The sequence below is a fragment of the Saccopteryx leptura genome, chromosome 1, assembly GCF_036850995.1.
Source record: "Saccopteryx leptura isolate mSacLep1 chromosome 1, mSacLep1_pri_phased_curated, whole genome shotgun sequence".
In the NCBI taxonomy this organism is placed as follows: domain Eukaryota; kingdom Metazoa; phylum Chordata; class Mammalia; order Chiroptera; family Emballonuridae; genus Saccopteryx; species Saccopteryx leptura.
Genome location: NC_089503.1, coordinates 291,163,670 through 291,184,826, shown reverse-complemented (window position 1 = coordinate 291,184,826; position 21,157 = coordinate 291,163,670). Strand labels below are relative to the sequence as shown.

Here is a 21,157-nt window from a genome sequence, read left to right as displayed (position 1 = left end):
AAATAGTCTCAGACAGGGAAGTTGTCTGATCTGCTCTGCCCAGAAGCCTATCAGTCACCCATTGTGACTGTGTTATGTTAGATCAGTTGGTGAGAGCAGGGTATTTAGGAGGACAAGGTCATCCGGTCAGCCATGGTTAGGACTGCTTGTTTTCATCTAGCCCATGTTTATTCATTACGACACTTGAGGTAGGAGAACTTAAAAGAGCAAATATCTAATCTTTCTTTCTTTCTATCTTTCTTTCTTTCTTTCTTTCTTTCTTTCTTTCTTTCTTTCTTTCTTTCTCTCTCTCTCTCTCTCTCTCTCTCTCTCTCTCTCTTTCTCTCTTTTTCCTTCCTTCTTTTTTTTGGGGGGGGATGGCTTAGCATTACTGCCTTTGTGAACGAGAGGCAACATTTATATGAATTTGTCCTAGAAATTGCCTGATTTTCCCCTCACAACGTTGTTACTGTCTTTCTAATTCCTTTCCACAGCAAACTGAATTCCGCCGCACTGCCCTTTCCATGTCCTTGGCACACCAATAACTAAGGTGACCAATTGTCCTCCTTTAGGGAGGACAGTCCTTCTTTTGTAAGTTCCACCCTCCTTTGAAAAGTGTCCTTCCTACATGTCCTCCTTTTTGATATTGGAAGACTGTTGGTCAAATAAGTTTGTAAATATGATATATATGTTTGCTCGCTGTAAAGCCAGTATCCATGGCCACCATCACAACAGCCTGGCCCATGCAGGTTCGCATTGGAATCGGACAGATGGTAATGAAACAACAGAGCCAAAAACTGGTGGGCCATTATCTTTAATCCTAGCTTGTACCTGGCGGGCAAGTAAAAACACACAGTGGGCTCCAAAACCCACTCATTCAGTGCTCACAAAGCCACTGACTTATCCGAGTTCTCCTAGAATCAGAGGTTTCTAGCTCACCAGACTTATTCACCTCTGTTCCTCATCTCCTTCCTTCTCCCTTCACAAACTCTGCACTAACTGACTTTTCCTTCAACACTCTGCCATCTTGGCTGCTTTTCCTGGCCTCCTCCATGTGACCTTTCTCTGTTCTCCTCTCTGCTCTCTCCTCTAAGGCTAATTTCAGGAACCGAGAGAGAAGCTCCTGGTCTGCCCCCATTTTATAGTGTAGAAATCAAAACCTTTTATCCAATATATAAAATAGGAAAGTCTCTGATACAAAGTCCACCCCACATCAAAAAGGGTGGGAAAGGCTTAGTCCTAAAACCAAGCCCCAGGCTACAAGGATCCTGTCTGCCCACAGCCTGCCCCCAACACACATTAATGTAATTACTCCCATTCCAAACATAAGGGCAACTAATATCATCACCTGGGAGACAGTCTTCCATGTGGGCAGTGCCATCTTTAACAAAGTAAGCATAATATTTTATCTGCCCAACACTTGCTTATAGTTTGCATTAGGTGTGGAGGACAGGCTGTAAGCAGGCAGGGTCATTATAGCCTAAGGCTTAGTCTTAAGACTAAGCCTTTCCCACCCTAAGTGACTTTGTATCAGAGACTTCCTTGCTTGTATATTGGAATAAAGGTTTTGATTTCTATACTATAAAGGGGAGCAGAGAACAGCCACATGGAGGAGAGGAGAGGCAGCCAACATGGCGGAGTGCTGAAGAAGAAGCCAGTTTGTGCAGAATTTGAGCAGAGAGAAGGAGATGGGAAACAGAAGTGAATAAGGCTGGTGAGGTAGAAACCTTTGATTCTAGGAAACTCGGATAAGTCAGTGGCTTTGGGAGCCCTGAATGGAAAGGGAAGTGTTTTCCCACTGTGTGTATTTCTTGCCCACTGGGTGCAAGCTAGGATTAAAGCTAATGGCCCACCAGTTCTTGGCTCCGTTGTTTCATTACCATCTGTCAGAATCAAATGTGAACCTGCATGGGCCAGGTGGCTGTGATGGTGGCCATGGGTACTGGCTTTACAAAGACTAATCTGTAAATGTCCGTATTTGATGGATGCAGAGTCGATCCATTGCATGTGATGTGATGTATTTGTATCTAAATGAGTACTTTTTTCTTATAATTATTATTAAAAATTGATAGGCATATAAGCATAATTACAATAGAAAATATACAAATGTTTATTATGCATTTATCATATTATAGTGTATTATTGTGCTGAATAAAATGTTTCTTTTATTTACGATATTGTTTTCTTCAATTTATTTTTGTCCTCCTTTTCATTGTAAAAAAGTTGGTCACCTTACAATAACTCACATACAAGAGAAGGTGGGAGAAAGTTATTTATTGAATAGCTTCTATATGCCAGTCAAATGGCTGAGTGTAAAGCCAGGAGCCAGGGCCAGGGCTACCAACACAGCTGCCGCCCGGCCCATGCAGGTTCGCATTGGATTCAGACAGTCGGTAAAGAAGCAGCGGAGCCAAAAACTGATGGGCCATAGTCTTTAATTCTAGCTTGCACCCGGCGGGCAAGTAAAAATACACACTGGGCTCCAAAACCCACACAAATTCAGTGCTCACAAAGCTACTGACTTATCCGAGTTTCCTAGAATCAAAGGTTTCTAGCTCACCAGCCTTATTCTCCTCAGTTCCCCATCTCCTTCCTTATCCCAGATACAAACTCTACACAAACTGGCATCTCACTCAGCACTCCGTCATCTTGGCTGCTTCTCCTGGCCACATGACCTCTTTCTGCTCTCTGCTCTGCTCCCTCTGCTCTCTCATGCTTGTCATCCCAGGAACCAAGAGGGCAAGCTCCCACTCTGTCCCCATTTTATAGTTGTAAAGCCAGCAGCCAGGGCCAGGGCCACTATCACAGCCGCCTGGCCCATGCAGGTTCGCATTGGATTCGGACAGTCGGTAAAGAAACAGCGGAGCCAAAAGCTGATGGGCCATAGCCTTTAATCCTAGTTTGCACCCGGCGGGCAAGTAAAAATACACACTGGGCTCCAAAACCCAATCACATTCAGTGCTCACAAAGCTACTGATTTATCCGAGTTTCCTAGAATCAAAGGTTTCTAGCTCACCAGACTTATTCTCCTCAGTTCCCCATCTCCTTCCTTCTCCAGCGTCAAACTGCACAAACTGGCATCTCACTCAGCACTCCGCCATCTTGGCTGCTTTTCCTGGCCTCCTCCACGTGGCCTCCTCCTGCTGCTGGCTCTATTCTCTCTGCTCTCTCATGCTAATCTCAGGAACCAAGCGCCAAACTCCCGCTCCGTTCCCATTTTATAGTGTAGAAATCCAAAACCCTTAATCCAATATACATAATAGGGAAGTCTCTAATACAAAGTCACTTCTCTGAGGCATGATAGGATTGTACCACCTTACACCAAAAAGGGTAGGAAAGGCTTAATCCCAAAACCAAGCCCCAGGCTACAAGGATTCTGCCTGCCTTTAGCCCACCCCAACACACATTAATACCACCTGGGCAACGGCCTCTTTAACAAAGTGAGCATAATACATTTTATCTGCCCAACAATAGTGTAGAAATCCAAACTCTTAATCCAATATACAAAACAGGGAAGTCTCTAATACAAAGTCACTTCTCTGAGGCATGATTGGATTGTACCGCCCTACATCAAAAAGGGTGGGAAAGGCTTAATCCCAAAACCAAGCCCCAGGCTACAAGGATTCTCAACACACATTAATATCACCTGGGGGACGGCCTCACGTGGGCACAGCCATTCTCAACAAAGTGAGCATAATACATTTTATCTGCCCAACCCTGAGAATTTTTACTATTTCATAACATTTCATCACAATAACCATACAGGTGGGTGTATTTAACCTTATTTTAAATAGATAAGGAACTAGGCATATGGGTTTAAGTAACATGACCAACTCCACACACACCTCTTGGTTTGGCCATAATTCAAATGAAACTCAATATATATAATGAATTAATAGAACCAGGGACAAATCTGCTCCAACAACTCCTTGACATTATTATCAAGTCCCTTCAACTCTTCGTATAGGAAACCTTCCAATCCTTCTACTTTATATTTCAGTTGACTTTCTCCTTCTAAAACCTCTATGTAAACATTTTTCCAGAAACTTTCTTTTTTTCAATAACTTGAAAGACTTGCTATTTCAGGAAATCAACAATGAAGACCACAGAGGTCCTCTAAAAAGGAACAGAGATTTATACTTACTGGGATTTTATGGGTGAGGGGACACACATATACTCACGTTTCAAAAAAGGATTTTAGAAAAGGACTAAAAGCTGTTTTCTGCTAATAACACTTGAGAAACTCCTAGTTTGGTTTTAATGTAAAATAGTTGGCCACTAAGAATACAAAGTGTGTTTCTTCCATCCAGCCTTGGTACATTGTTTCATTTTCTCCACTAAAGGCCAGAAACTCCTCAAGTATTCAGCAGATAAAATGCCTCTTTCAGGCCTGTTGCAAAGAGAACAGAAAATAGGAAAGAAAGGGAGGGAAAGTCAAGGAAGAGAAGAGGAAGCAAAAAGAAATTCAAGAAAAACAAAACTAAATGAATTCTCAGACATTAACTTATAGGAAGTGAAACAGCCCACTCCCTGCAAAGAGCCAGTTTCTCCATTTGCTCTCCTTCGTAATAGATCTCATAGCTGTGTAAACTTCCCTTTGACAGTTTTTCCAGAATCCTTCAGTCAAGTGACTTCTTTCTCAGCCAATGAAATCTCAGGGGCTTCTGAATTTTAATGGGGAGAATTAAAAGATCCAAAATATTTTTAAAGAATTTTCCCTCTTTTAAGCTTATTTCTGGTTTGGAGAAGCCTATAAACTTTAAGAATTGTATCAAGGCTGATGTGGAAAACTCTGTTTAGGAAAATTACATAGCCAGTTTAGATAATTTACTTGGAAATTTGAGGGATAGGGGATAAGAGGCTAAAAGAAGTACATCTATATCCATAAGTTGCATTTCTAAATTGCCATAGTTATCCTCCTTGTATCTATGGTTGCTCTAATTTCTGTCCCATTTCACTGCTGGTGTCATTCTTAACATCTGCACTATGTCACCCTATAACACTGAGGAAACATTCTAGTTATTGATGTCCCACCACCCCCTTGGTTCCATATAATGTCTTTTCCCCTTGTTAGATTCAGGGAGTACTGACATGCTGGGGCTGCCAAGAGTGTACAAGGTCCCTGTGACACTGAGAACAAAGAGTTCAGCAACATCCTGCATTGAGTCAGAGACCCTTATCAGAAGTTTATGTTTGAAATTCTCCACTGAGTAATATCCCCCCCTGTAACTGCGCACGACCTCCCTAGCCAATGACTAACAGCCACATCAGCTTCTGTATGATGGTTGCTCATCCTAGACAGCCACCCTATAAAAAGGAGCCATTTTAGAAGCTCGGAGCTGCAGTCCCTGTGCAGGTTTGGGGGGCTGCAGTCCCTGCGCAGTTTGTTGGCTGCGCAGGTTTGGTTGGCTGCAGTGCTCCAGTCTCTTCGGAGGCATGGGTTGCCTGCAGTCCCTGCGCAGGTTTGGGGGGGCTGCAGTGTGCCCCCGTGTGGGTTAGCTGCAGTCCCTGTGCAGGTTTGGGGGGCTGCAGTCCCTGTGCAGGTTTGGGGGCTGCAGTCCCTGTGCAGGTTGGGGGGGCTGCAGTACCTGCGCAGTTTGTTGGCTGCGCAGGTTTGGTTGGCTGCAGTCTCTGTGCAGGTTTGGGAGGATGCAGTGTTCCCTTGTGTGGGTTACCTGTATCCCTGTGCAGGTCTGCAATAAAACGTATAAAATTCACTTTGTGTCTGCTGTAGCCTGTCTCCTAGGATGTAACACCCCTCATTCATTTTCTCCCAGGTTCTTCTGAGAGTTGATATATCTGAGAAACAAAAACAAAAGCTTTATTGCTTTATTTTCACAACTTATCTGGATGAACCAGGGCAAAGGCCAACAGACATATACACCAGGGCAAAGGCCAACACGGTGTGGGCTCTCACTCCCATTGGGCCCCTGCCTGGTTCTCCGGGATCGGGCACTGAGTGTCCGTTACCTCCTTTCCATGTTCTGTGCCTTGTCTGACTTCTTGACCTAGAGATCTTAGGAGAACAACTTTTCTTAGCAATAGGTCACTGTTTCTTTTTCTCTCTTGTTCTCTTCTTATTCTCCTGGGCTTTTATATTCTGTGGCCTTTCCCTTCCCTTTCATCTTGGCTTCTTTCTCTACCCTATTCCTATTTCTGGCTTTAGGGTCTCCATATTTCCTTTCCTTTGTCTTTTCTTTCCTTCTACTATTAATTCTTTCTATATGTCTTTAAATTTTTCTCACTGCCCTCAAAAGGCAGACGATCGAAGTGGGCACATCAGTTCTCTGAATTAGGTACTTTTCTAGGCAGTGATGAGCAACTTGACTTAAAGGAGGATCAAAGGCAGACAGCTCTTCTCCATCTGAAAACAAGTGATATTCCTGGTTCTTCACCACAACACACCAGGGTGACTATTGAAGGTTGAAAGTCACCCTGACAAGTGCCATTCACTCGCCCTCCACGTGATTAGCTCTCCTCTTGCACTTTAAAACCCTCCCTTCCCTATGTTGTTAATCAACTCTCCTGGTTTTGAGTCATTTAATCCTAACCGTGGAGTAAGACTGAGAGGTTGCCATAAGAACCGGAAAGCCATCCTATCTTTGGAGAAAGCAGATTTGGAGATTAGAATTTCTGGGTCTTGTCCCTGAAATCCCCCTCCACTCTGACTTAAGTTTCCATTGAAACAAATAAGTGAGAAAGACATATAACTTTTTAAAAACTGGTTCCCATGATACCTCTCTCTCTCAAATAAAATCTAAGGTAAGAATAAAAATAAGCAGATATGGAAAAGACAGAATATTTAAAAAGAAACATCTAAAGGAAAAAATAAATGTCATTTAAATGATATATACTTAAGTTGGTAATCTTTTACTTAATACAAATTATTCCATAAGAAAATTAGATATTAGCTTATAGAGATATACCTACCTTATAAGAACTGAATAAAACTCTACCCCAAATCCTTTCTAATTCTGAGAGTCTAATTTTATTGATGGGTTTTTAAGGGGAATTGTTGAGTGGGATTGAGTTTAAGAGCTCTTTCACAGCATAACAATTGAAATAAAAATGGAGAATATGGGCAAGGCAAGATGGTAGACAGAGAAGAAGAAGAAGGAGAGCATCTTGGACCTCTCCAAGTACACAGACAAGACGATCTGCGTGAAGTTTCAGGGAGGCCATGAAGCCAGTGGAATCCTGACAGGGTTTGATTCGCTTCTCAACCTTGTGCTTGATGGCACCATCGAATACATGAGAGATCCTGATAACCTATACAAGCTCAGAGAGGACACCGCAGGCTGGGCCGGGTGGTGTGAAGGGTCACCTCCATGGCGCTCATCTGCCCTCAGGATGGCAGGGAGGCCGTCCCCAATCCATTCATCCAGCAGCAGAAGGCTTAGCAGGCAGGGAAGGCCCAGACAGAGATGCTCTCAGACTTGGAGCTGTTCCTCCTGCCTTACGTACTGCCCGCAGAAATGAAACTTTCCCTTTTGTATAGGTTATTCTTTGTATTGCAAACCTCTCATTAAAAAAAAAAAAGCAAATGGAGAATATAAATTTTATTTTTGTCTTAGCTAAGAAAATCAAACAGTAAAAAAAAGTCCAGTATGACACTGATGATTCAAAAGCAGTCAGTTCCAAAACTAAATAAACAGTACCTTTAAAAAAAATAAGTAAAGAAGTTGGTGTTAGGATGAACAGTATTTCCCAAATTTCAGCAGAAAGCTTATCAAGGCTGGAGGAATTTTACAGGGAAAGGATAGCAGAACTCTCATACAGGCCCCTCACTGAGTTATTATGTTGTTTCTTCAGTCCTTAATTTTCCCATTCATGAAATAAGAGTGAACCATCCACTTGACCTGTCTTAGATATTATTATAATGAGAAAATACAATCAGAGACAAGAAAGCATTTTGATTGTCATATTTCCTGCCATAAACATGGTTCACGTCATACAACCTTCCTTTCTCTTTCTCTTGTCAGAAAGGTAGTGTTGTGTCATGGCCAAGCATCCAGCTAGGTCTCCTGGAATTAAATACTTCCGTTGTCATTTGCTAGCTGTGTTACCTTGGGCAAGTTATTACATCTCTCTGTTGGTTCAGTTTCATTCTACATAAAAAGGGATGATAACAATGATGCTGTTTCTTCATAGACTTATAGAGATTATATAAGTTAATGTATATGAATGCATCAAAGTGTCCTGATATAACAAGCATTTTGTATTAACTACAATAATCTTGAGTTCATTCAGTTTTACCAATGACCTTCACCTTCGTGGATAACTGATGTCCTCCATGCTTCTCATTGTTACCATGACCATGTTTCACCTTTTCTGACATTTCGGTTCATGAATGGTTTCTCTTGTTCTCCTGGCCATATGCTCCCAATCACGCCAGCTTTCACCTGCATGAACAGGTCTGCTAGTTAATATGACTGTTTTTCCTCCCAGAGCACTTTGCTGCCATGTGATTGCCCTACAGCTTCCTAACAGGTTTGAGCAAAATAGTATTCTGTTAATGACTTGCTAGCTACTTTTCTTTCTTAGAATTACTATTGCCACTTTTTTTCTCACTAGATTATTCCCTAGAGAAATAAAGCTTTGTGTTTATCCTAATGAAAGTGATTATGCCTTGTGGCAATTTTAACATTGAGCTCAGCCCCATATGAGAGGAAAGAGGATTCAGGAGGAAGGACTAAGGTACACAGTGGAAGGGCAGGTAGCTGATGGAAAGGGGACTGATCTCATTCCAATTATCCACAGTCTTGTATAATTAAGAGACTGTGTATAATTAAGCTTGTGAATCATTAGCTTATACAGAGGTTGTTAAGGACTTGGAGTGGAACCAATGGAGAGCACATGTACTCAGGTCTATTTATCTGCACTTCAGGGAATTGTTATACAATAGCTGTAACAAGCGGGGCTAAATAATTATGTATTTCTGGTTCCTTTGACTATTCTCCTTTTGACCTAACCTAAATCAGATGACCAGATACCCTTCTTCTCTGTGCTTCAGTGAATTAGGGGCCAGGATTATTATTACTTTGAAGCACCAAACATGAATTATAAAAAGCTAAGCAGTGAGCAATAGCCCTGTTTTCAAAAATGAATAATATGACAAAAGAACCCAGTTTCATCTCACAGCCACTCCAGTAGGAAGCGTCTCTATGAGATGAACCTAGGTGGCAGCCTGAGTATTGAGGGGCAGCCTCAGAGGCATTGAGAGTCAGTGATAAGGTTAAATTTAAGGAAGTTTAACAAAATAAGAGAATGAAGTTTATCACAGAATTACTAGTTTTATGAGTCATGTAACACCTTACTACCAAGCATATGAACAGAAATGTAAAACAGCATTCATTATCTCACACTGTCTGTGGATCAAAAAGGTGGGCACACAAGTGTCTGTCAGTGGACGAGTGGATTAAAAAGCTTTGGTACATATATACTATGGAATACTACTCAGCCATAAGAAATGATGACATCGGATCATTTACTACAACATGGATGAACCTTGATAACATTATACTGAGCAAAATAAGTAAATCAGAAAAAACTAAGAACTATATGATTCCATACATAGGTAGGACATAAAAATGAGACTCAGAGGAGGGGGGAGGAGAGGGAGGGGGTTAGGGGAGGGGAGGGGCACAAAGAAAACCAGTTAGAAGGTGACAGAAGACAACTGGACTTTGGGTGATGGGAATGCAGCATAATCAAATGTCAGAATAACCTAGAGATGTTTTCTCTGAACATATGTATCCTAATTTATCAATGTCACCCCATTAAAATTAATAAAAAAAAACACCAAAAAAAAAAAAAAGTGGGCACAGCTTAGGTGGGTCCTCTGCCTAGGGTGTCACAAGGCTGCCACCAAAGGGTCTGCTGGGTTGTGTTCTCATATGAAAGCTCAGCTTGGGAGGAATACACTTCCAAGGTCCTCTGGAAAATTCATTTCTTTGTGGTAGTGGGATTCATGTAAGTGTGTTTCTTAAGATTCAGGCAGAGAAGGAAAAGAGGGAGAAAAACTTTAGCAAGTTTGGCACTTGATCTTATGTAATCAATATACATGATGACATACATTCTGTCACCTTTGTCACACTCCAAGCCACAAATCTTCCCCACATTCAAGGTGAGGAGATTACACAAAGGCATGAACATCAGGAGGCAGGGATGATAAGAATCACTTAAAGTCTGCCAAGTTCTCTAGCTATCTGCCACACAGGGATTATAGAAATATCCGTCTGGATCTTTAATAACAGGAGAAACCCAAATGTCCATCAGTGGTCATGTATACAATGTAATATTATTTAGCCTTAAAAAAGAAGAAAGTTATTACACATTGCTACAACTTGGATGAACCTTGAAGACATTATGCTAAGAGAAATAAGTCATATACAACAGGACAAATATCCTGTGCTTCCACTTATTTGAGGTACCTTGAGTAGCAAATTCATTGACAGAGAACAGAATGGGGGTTTCCAGGAGCTGGGAGGAAGAAGGAATGGAAAGTGGTATTAGTCAGGGTCCTCCAGAGAAACAGAAGCAGTAGAATGTGGATATTGAGAAAGAGATTGCTGATAAGAAATTGGCTCATGCAGCTATAGAGGCTGGCAAATCTAACTGTGTAGTGTGGACTGAAAGGCTCCAGACCCAGGACGCCAGAGATCTAGTTCCAATCCAAAGTCTGTCTGCTGGAGAGATTTTCTTATTTACAGAAAGGTCAGCCTTTTTGTTCCATTTAGGCTTTCAACTGATTGAATGAGGCATGAAAGGCAGAAACTGTGGGCCTAACAGAAAACAGGAGGCTAGTGTGTTGCAAAAGGAAAATTTATTTTAAAGTGCCTGAGTGCAGGCAGACTGAGACCAGCAAAGGGTGTCAGCTAGAGGGAGGGATAGGGCAGGGTTTATATGGATTAGTCAAAGGGCCTAGATCAAAGGCAGCTGACATTGCTGTATTGACTCAATGGTCCCTTATCAGCATTCACCTGCAAGGGAGGTTTGAGACGGATTACTGAGTAAGCAAGTCTTTCCTCCTTCAGGCCTGCATTGTTCTTAAGATGGTGGCTGAGTAGCCATTTTATCGATCAGCTCAGTAACATTATGGAGGGAGATATGCTTTACTCTAGTGATTAAAATATTAATTGCACCCCCAAAACACCTTTTAAAAAACACTCAGAAGAACGTTTGACCAAATATCTTGGTACCCGTTGCCCAGACAAGTTAACATATAAAAATAATCATCACAATAGTTGGTATTTAATGAGGCCAGAGCTTCAGTTGAAGAAGATAAAACAGTTCTGAAGATGAAGTGTGCTGATGGTTGCCCAATAATATGAATATACTTAATGCCACTGAACTGTATACCTAAAAATGGTTAAAACGGTAAACGTTTTGTTATGTAAGTTTTACCACAAAGAGAGGAACTGCTGGTTTTTATCAAGCTCGAATAGGGAAGAGGCTGTACTGAGGAGCCAGATCACCCAGGAGACAATGACTGATCTAACTTTCAAACTCTCCATGCTGTGGCTCCTCAAAATGGGCTTCTAGCTTGAGCAAAGTCAAGAAAAAAAAATGTGAGAGTGACCCTGGTGTGGGTGTTCTCTAACTCACTCTGCACTTCTAAAGTCTGCTATGGAGTGGCTAGTTTCTATCTTGGTGATTTGAAAAGTCTCTTACTGAATTATTTTAAGAAATGTTCATACTGAATTTAACTGGCATAACTCAAAAAACTGTAAGCTGAGTTCTTGTCTGGTGTCTGATAAAAAAGATCTATTCAGCAAACCACTTAAACTTTTTGAGCCTCAGTTCTATTTCCTCAAAATAAAAGACTTGAGATAGAGTTTTGTAAAATTTCTTTGTGTGAAGCAAGTAGCCACGGACACCATCACAGCCACCAGGCCCATGCAGGTTCGCATTTGATTCGAACAGACGATAATGAAAAAATGGAGCCAAGAACTGGTGGGCCATTAGCTTTAATCCTAGCTTGCACCCAGCGGGCAAGAAATACACACAGTGGGAAAACATTTCCCTTTCCATTCAGGGCTCCCAAAGCCACTGACTTATTCGAGTTTTCCTAGGATTAAAGGTTTGTACTTCACCAGCCTTATTCACCTCTGTTCCCCATCTCCTTCTTTCTGTGCAAACTCTGCACAAACTGGCTTCTCCTTCAGCACTCCACCATCTTGGCTACTTCTCTTCTCCTCCACGTGGCCTTTTTCTGCTCTCCTGCAATGCTTGTTTCAGGAACCTAGCGAGAGAGCAAGCCCTAGACTGCTCCATTTTATAATGTAGAAATCCAAACCTTTAAGTCAATCTACAAATAAGAAAGTCTCTGATACAAAGCCACTGATCTGAGGCACAAATGGGATTCCTCATAAGAGTGCACCACCCCTATCATGCAACAGTCAAGGGTATGAGGAAAAGTTTAGTGTTGAGAAGATCTTAGTATTAAAAGGGTGGGGCTTTCTTCTCTGTGGGCCACACGTGTGCGAGTTGCTATGATGGAAGTCAAAGTAAAAAAGAAATTAACAGGAAAAGGTACAAAGACATCACAAGAGAAAAACAGATTTTATAAAAACAACGATTATGGTTCTTCAAAGACCTTCCCAAGAAAAGTTGTTAAGGATAGTGGACCTAAAATCACATCTAAGAACTTTCAGAAAAATGCCACAAAACCTGGGAAAAAAAGTGTAAAGCAGTTCAAGAACAAGCAGCAAGGGGATAAAATATCAAATTCCAGTAGGAAAATAAATTCAACAAGAAGAGAAAATTCCAGTCAGACAGTAAAAGTGATGAATCAGCAGCTAAGAAACCCAAATGGGATGATTTCAAAAAGAAGAAGAAAGAACTGAAGCAAAGCAGACAACTCAGTGATAGAACCAACTATGACATTGTTGTTTGGGCAAAGCAGATTTGGGAGATCTTAAGAAGAAAAGACTGTGACAAAGAAAAAAGAGTGAAGTTGATGAGTGATTTGCAGATTCAAGGAAAAATGAAAACTATTGCATTTGCACATGATTCGACTCGTGTGATCCAGTGTTACATTCAGTATGGCAATGAAGAACAGAGAAAGCAGGCCTTCGAAGAACTGCGAGATGATTTGGTTGAATTAAGTAAAGCTAAATAATCCAGAAATGTTGTTAAGAAATTTCTTATGTATGGGAGTAAACCACAGATTGCAGAGATAATAAGAAGTTTTAAAGGCCACGTGAGAAAGATGCTCAGACACGCGGAGGCATCGGCCATTGTGGAGTACGCGTCTTACAATGAGAGAGCCATTTTGGAGCAGAGGAACATGTTGACAGAGGAGCTCTATGGGAACACGTTTCAGCTTTACAAGTCAGCAGATCACCCAACTCTGGACAAAGTACTAGAGGTACAGCCAGAAAAACTAGAGCTTATCATGGATGAAATTAAACAGATTCTAACACCAATGGCCCAAAAGGAAGCTGTGATTAACTCATTGGTTCATAAAGTATTCTTGGACTTTTTTACCTATGCACCCCCAAAGCTAAGATCAGAAATGATCGAAGCCATCCGTGAAGTGGAGGTGTACCTGGCACAGACACCTGATGGCGGCAGAGTGGCCAATGTTCTGCCTGTGGCACGGGATGCCCAAGGACAAGAAAGTGATTGTGAAAACACTGAAGACTTATGTCGAAAAGGTGGCTAATGGCCAGTACTCTCATTTGGTTTTACTGGCAGCAGTTGATTGTATTGATGATACGAAGCTTATGAAGCAAATAATCATATCAGAAATTATTAGTTCCTTACCTAACATAGTAAATGACAAATATGGAAGGAAGATCCTGTTGTATCTCCTAAGCCCCAGAGACGCTGTACATACAGTACGAGAAATCATTGAAGTTCTGCAGAAAGGAGACGGAAAGGCACACAGTAAGAAAGATACAGAGACCCGTCGCCGCGAGCTCCTGGAACCCATCTCTCCAGCTTTGTTAAGCTACCTGCAAGGGCATGCGCGAGAGGTGGTGCTGGATAAGTCTGCGTGCGTGCTGGTGTCTGACATTCTGGGAGCTGCCATTGGAGACGTTCAGCCTGCCATGAATGCCATCGCCAGCTTGGCAGCAGCAGAACTATATCCTGGTGGCAAGGGTGGGGAGCTTCACATTGCAGAACATCTTGCAGGACATCTTGTTCTGAAGTGGTTAATAGAGCAAGATAAAAAGATGAAAGAAAACGGAAGAGAAGGCTGTTTTGCAAAAACACCCATAGAGCATGTTGGCATGAAGAACCTGAAATCCTGGGCTAGTGTAAATCGAGGTACCATTATTCTTTCTAGCCTTCTCCAGAGTTCTGATCAAGAAGTTGCAGACAAAGTCAAAGCTGGACTGAAAAGCCTGATTCCCAGATTGAAAACAAACAAAAACACCAGCAAAGGAATAGAAATGCTGCTTGAAAAACTGTCTGCATAGATGGAAGCAGTTAACAAGATGGAATCATTTTTTCTCTTCTGATCTGCCTTCCCAGCGTGGGAAAGAGGGCGAGGGGCCCAGCCGACTGATACTTGTGTACGCTGTATATGTTTCTTCTTTGTATAAGAATTTATTTATAAAAGGCTTTTTAAAATACTCTTTTAAAAAAAAAGGATGGGAAAGGCTTAGTCTTAAAACTAAGCTTTAGGCTACAACGACCCTGCTTGCTTACAGCCTGTCTCCCACACCCAATGCAAACTATAAGCGAGCAAACATATACATCATATTTGAAAACTTATTTGACCCGCACTTTTTATATTAAAAATTCAGCTTATGCTGACTATGTGTTTATGGTTAAGAATCTCATATAATTACTGTTCACTCTTTGCAGAATATTACACTATTTGTATGATGTTTTAGTGTGGTGAGAAAGAATAAATTTTCTTTTATTTTAAAAAATATTTATTGTAAAGCCAGTAGCCATGGACACCATCATAGCCACCTGGCCTATGCAGGTTTGCATTTGATTTGGACAGATGTTAATGAAACAATGAAGCCAAGAACTGGTGGGCTATTACCTTTAATCCTAGCTTGTACCCGGCAGGTGAGAAATACACACAGTGGGAAAATACTTCCCTTTCTACTCAGGGCTCCCAAAGCCACTGACTTATTCGAGTTTCCTAGAATCAAAGTTTTCTACCTCACCAGCCTTATTTACTTCTGTTCTCCATTTCTTTCTCTCTGCACAAACTGGCTTCTCCTTCAGCACTCCACCATCTTGGCTGCCTCTCCTCTCCATGGCCTTTTTCTGCTCTCCTCTCTAATGCTAATCTCAGGAACTGAGAGAGAGCAAGCTCCCAGTCTGCCCCATTTTATAGTGTAGAAGTCAAAACCTTTAATCCAATATACAAACAAAGAAGTCTCTGATACAAAGTCACTTAGGGTGGGAAAGGCTTATTCTTAAAACTAAGCCTTAGGGTAAAAGAACCCTGCCTGCTTACAGCCTGTCCCCCACACCCAATGCAAACTATAAACACGCAAACCTATATATCATATTTACAAACTTATTTGACCAACACTTATTTATTGATTTTACAGAGATAAAGGGAAAGAGAGAGAAAGAAAGAGAGAAAGAAACATCAATTTATTGTTCCACTTATTTATGCATTTATTGGTTGATTCTTGTATGTTCCCTGATTGAAGATCGAAACCTCAACGTTGGTGCATCAGGACAATATTTTAACCAACTGAGCGACCCAGCCAGGGCCTGAGTTTTCCTGATAGAAAGAGATCCATTCTTACTTTTAAAGGGGTTTTAACTTAGTTGGTGAAGTGGAATAACATTAGTGGAACTGAAATTCAATACATGTACTCTTAGATATACAAAATGAGGGGAGAAAAGAAATTGGTAATGCTAATTCTACCTGTAGACAGTGAAAGGATTTTTTAGAGAAAATAATAAATTGTATTTGAAGGGAGTACAGGATTTGGAGAGCTGATCACCAGGTCCTGTACTGCTTAGTGAGCTTCCCATGAGTGTTGACCCAAAAGAAAATGGATGCTTATGCTCTCTTGGGTTTGTTAGTAAAATGTGGAGGTGAATATCAGAGGTTTGAGAGATCTAGCTCAATCTTAGACCTCCTCTCAAGAATATAGTTCTTTCTGGTGCTGTATTTATATTTGGGTTTTTAAACTACAGCTAGTGCTCGACTTACGACCATGATTGGTTCCGACAGACTGGTTGTACACGATTTGGTCGTAAGTTGAGTAGGCTATATGTACAGTACTGTGAAATGATATTATAAAAATCTTTAAGTCATATTTTATAATTTTCTTTCATTATTGTTATATATCATAATTTTCTTTGTTCATTTTATGCCATTTGTATCATCTCTACACCATTTTGTTTCTTATTTTTACATTTATCAGGTTTAAGTAAAACACTGCATTACCAGTACAATTCATTTAATATTTGCAAAGACAATTTCCTCTTGGTAGTCATCTTGGGAGGGGTTTGATGAAAAATATCCAAGAAACAAAACACAAATTGCTGTACCGAGTCTGGGTTAACAGTTGAAATGGTGCATGCGGAGATGGTAGTGCTGCCATAAGCTGGTCCGCACTGTCGTATGCCTACCTGGGCAATGCTTGTGCTGCCAGATGTGGAGCAGTCATGGCTAGTGATTGTGGTCATAAGTTGCATAGGTTGTAAGTTGATCAATATTTGTATGTAGTCACATACATCCTTCCAAAGCACTTCTTCCCAGGACAACTCATAAAGAGTTGAGTGAAATTCTTGACTTTCCTCAAGGTTGAGTGAAATATTGAAACTAAGACAGACAGATAAACTGTCCAAGCACTTCAGAGCCATCTAATAAATCACAAAATCTTATCTTCCCTAACTAAGGACACTTAAGAATGAATAGTTTATACTTCTCCTCCCCAACCAGAGGGTAAATAGTTTAAATCACCCTACTTAGGGAGATAGAGAACAGAAATCCAATTAGTGCCAATGGTGGCAACCACACCCAAGGATGGATAAAATCAAGGGAATAAATTTCTTTTTGGCACATCAGCATAAAACTAATGAATATTCTAATGAGTTGCTCCCTTCAGACCTCCCTTAGAATTTCTGCCATTGGAAAACAGATAGAAACCTTAAAACAAAGGACTTGGCGCATATCTCTGTCTCTGGAGCATGCTCAAACCTTCCCCCCCTTTTTACCCACACAGCCTAGCTGGCCTACTTCTGCTAACTCTGCCACTTCCTAAATAAACTTTGATTATTATTTGAGTTCCTTGGCTCTGCGTACTTTCTTGGCTGAGTTCAAGTACCAAGATCTTTTTTTTTTTAAATTTTATATATTTATTTATTTTTTACAGAGACAGAGAGTCAGAGAGAGGGACAGACAGACAGGAACGGAGAGAGATGAGAAGCATCAATCATTAGTTTTTCGTTGTGCGTTGCAATACCTTAGTTGTTCATTGACTGCTTTCTCATATGTGCCTTGACCGCGGGCTTTCAGCAGACCAAGTAACCCCCTGCTGGGGCCAGCGACCCTGGGCTCAAGCTGGTGGGCTTTTTGCTCAAACCAGATAAACCCGCGCTCAAGCTCAGGGTCTCAAACCTGGGTCCTCCGCATCCCAGTCCGACGCTCCATCCACTGCGCCACCACCTGGTCAGGCCAAGTACCAAGATCTTATTGCTGGTAATATCTGGTGCTATTTCTCCACTAACACTATATCGCTCACAAGAAATGTATCATGTCTAGTCTGACCAGGCAGTGGCACAGTGGATAGAGCGTCGGACTGGGACACGTAGGACCCAAGTTCGAGGCCCCAAGGTCGCCAGCTTTTGAGCACGGCCTCAGCTGGTTTGAACAAGGCTCACGAGCTTGGGCCCAAGGTCGCTGGCTTAAGCAAGGGGTTACTCGGTCTGCTGTAGTTCCCCATCAGGGCACATATGAGAGAGCAATCAATGAACAACTAAGGTGCCACAACAAAGAATTGATGTTTCTCATCTCTCCCTTCCTGTCTGTCTGTCCCTATCTGTCCTTCTCTCTGACTCTCTCTGTCTCTGTCACACACAAAAAATGTCATGTCTATTTCATTAACAAGTATACTTATATGCCTCATTTTAATCTATTAGAATATTGATGAAATACAGAAAAACTGAGCTACTTTAGGAAATGACAGTGTCTTTTTCATTGTGATATAATTTCAGCATTTATTAATTTATTATTAAAAACAATTTCCTGAGATTCTGTTTATGTGAAAGTCACCATAGTGAATATAGAAATGAATCCAATCTTGCTTTCCAGCATGTTCCTTCAAGGGGAGTGGGATCAGGTTTGAGTGATAAAAATAAGAAACATTGATTTGTTACAAGCTGATTTGACTAGAACATATTTACTATATGCTGAGCTTTAGTGTGTGTGTGTGTGAACTGTGTCATAGAGTAAAACTTTACATGGCAGATAAACTGTTACTAATTTGGTTTCAGATAATCTGCACACAAAAAGCCTGGTGAGGCTGGGGAAAGGGAGGAAAAGGAAATTCTAATGAGACTGTTAGTATGGGTAATTTTCTTTAATAGTTTCCTAGATATTTTATTTATTTATATATTTTTCTCCAATGTTCTTTTATGTGCCCTTTTCCTTTTATTTTTTTTCTGATATAATTTAAAGTAAATCTCAGATACCATATCACTTTTCACATAAATGCTACAGAAGATTTCTCAGAGACAATTAAAAAAAAAAAGCATATATAGCTACAAAGAAATATTTCTTTTATAGTTAAAAAGCTGTAAAGGAAAAACAGGTAAAAATTTTGTCTGTAAATGCATATAGGCATCCTTATGGGGTATCCATTGAAAAGTCTTTGACTGTCAAGTCAGGCATGTATAAAATGAAATTCTCTGACAGGCAATTCAACTGTATCAGACATTACTACTACTAGTACTAATAAAAACTATTATTTATTACATTCTTATCATGTTTGAAGTTTAAAGCTTAGCATTTTCACCCAATATCTCATTTGAATCCCAATAACATGTCTCAGTTTATGGACAAAGGCAGAGTTTCAGACTGTTAAGTAATTCCCCAACATTAAAGATCAAAAGATTAGCAAAGGAAATATTGGAAGCTAGCTCCATCTGGCTCCAGAGTTTATTCTGTTGCTATGCTATACTGTCACTATATGAATAGTACCCCCAATAAAGTTCTAAAATTACCCAGCTCTTCATGGCTGAAATTAAGAGTCATATGTGATTAATCCCAGAATTCCTCAGTTTATTGCCAATTAAAAAAGTCAAAATTCAAAAATGAAAATGTGTGACTTACAAAAGACACAGATGAAGATAGTTTGCTACAGTGAAATAAACAAGCAAACATAGACATGGAAGTCAAACAACCTGTCTAAATACACACTTTCCCACAAATATGGTGTATCTTACTCATTTGAGTTTCCGTTTCCTTATCTAAAGAGTGGCTACAAATTCCCCTCTTCTAATGCTCATGGAAAATGCAGTTTTTCCTTTCATAAATTACTTAGTGAAATATCCTGAAATACTATCAGAAACACCACTTTCCCCATCTTCAATAGAAATAACCCTAAGAATTTGCATCAGCAAATATGAAGCAAAGCTTCTCCTTCCTCCTACCAATGATTGAGTCATTCTACTAGATAGTAGTAGCTATTTAAATACTCCAGCAAAAGTGCACACATTTTTACTTTGTAGAAGTGCTTGACTGCTTCACTTTCTCATTCTTGGAATAAATTTGGATGTGACTTTTGATGACCTCAGGAGCAAGACTATGAATGATCAGCCTAATCAGAAGACAAATGGAGAGACAGCTAAAGGTACTAGGAGTGAGTGAATGTGTACAGGGACAGGATTTTAGGATTAGTTTAAAACTGTAAATTAACTGAATATAGAATTAGAGAGCTACATTAATTGACTATAGAGTGAATATCATTTACATAAAAGAGAAGCAAGTTAGATACAATGGAGAAGATGATAAAGATGGTGATGATGATGATGATGAATGAACTGACTTGGTTTGCATGATGATGTAGTAGACAATACTGATAACTAACTTATTAAACATTTACTATGTTCCATGCTAGTTGCTTTACATGCATTATTACTCTGAATCTTTACTCCTTGAGATTAAGACTATTATTATCTTCCTTTTACAGAGGACAAGTTGGGAAGCAGGTTTCACTGAATAACCCAGTTTTATATAGCTAGTAAATAGTAGATCTAAGGCTATTCTTATTTACCCAGAATCCAGTTCATCAGGTAGTTCAAAAAAACATTGAATTTACTCAGTGTATACAATAGTAATTTTTATAATAGTCCTTGAGTCATTGCTAAAGCTAGATATATTTCAGGAATTATCAAAAGCAAATAAAATAATATTCAGTATGGTTTAGGACAAATTACCATATTGTTCCATGTATAAGATGTACCTTTTTTCAAAAAATTTGGGGTCTAAAAATTGGGTGCGTCTTATGCAATGGTTGTAGATTTTTTTACTTTCATTTCCCGCTTTTTTGCTCTTGTTTTTGCACTCATTGTTGAAGACAGTGATTCATCATCAGACACAGATGAGGATAAGCTAATAGATGGGAGTTTTGACAGTGATGAGGAGTAGTATGAATTTTATGTGAATAAAACTTGAGTTCAGCCTGACCTGTGGTGGTGCAGTGGATAAAGCGTTGACCTGGAATGCTAAGGTTGTTGGTTCAAAACCATGCACTTGTCTGGTCAAGGCACATATGAGAGTTGATGCTTCCTGCTCCTCCCCCCTTTCTCTCTCTCTCTCTCTCTCTCTCTCTCTCTCTCTCTCCTCTCTAAAAAATGAATAAAAAAATAAAAATAATAAAAAATTTTTGAAAAAACCCTGAGTTCAATAACTATATAATACATTTTTTTCAAATTTCAGGCCCCAAAATTAAGATGCATCTTAATGAGAGTATCTTACATGGGAAATACAGTATGTTTTATTTTATACCACTGCTTTAAAAAATTATAATTTGTTTGATATATACAGTAAGTTAACTTACTTAAGTAAAAATTAATTCATAATCCCAAATCTACAATCAAGATAAATTGCTTTTTATCTTATATCCATTTTGAGAGAAAGAAACAAAATATAAAGAAAGGAAGGTATGCAAATGATATCTTTCAAATTTGGATAAAAAATTTCAGGTCATGTTTTCACAATAAACAAAATAGAAATTTC

General features: G+C 40.0%; 1 protein-coding gene and 2 pseudogenes across 2 annotated transcripts in view; all 3 read left to right on the top strand.

The window, feature by feature from the left end:
- The first annotated feature begins 8 nt into the window (after positions 1-8).
- Positions 9-7,379, top strand: LOC136388371 (U6 snRNA-associated Sm-like protein LSm7 pseudogene; annotated as a pseudogene).
- The window catches only part of OLR1 (oxidized low density lipoprotein receptor 1), a 30,435-nt gene continuing 9,417 nt past the window's right edge, over positions 140-21,157 (top strand). The window contains exon 1 of one of the 2 annotated variants that reach the window (XM_066355860.1): positions 140-188. Coding sequence is in view for 1 of the 2 variants with exons in the window: in XM_066355849.1 (XP_066211946.1) it covers positions 19,724-19,769 (46 nt within the window). In the remaining variant the exon portion in view is untranslated. Of the gene's footprint in view, positions 189-19,663; positions 19,770-21,157 lie in introns of those variants that run through there. The other variant, XM_066355849.1, reaches the window with a different exon arrangement.
- LOC136389397 (pumilio homolog 3 pseudogene) lies at positions 12,448-14,545 on the top strand (annotated as a pseudogene).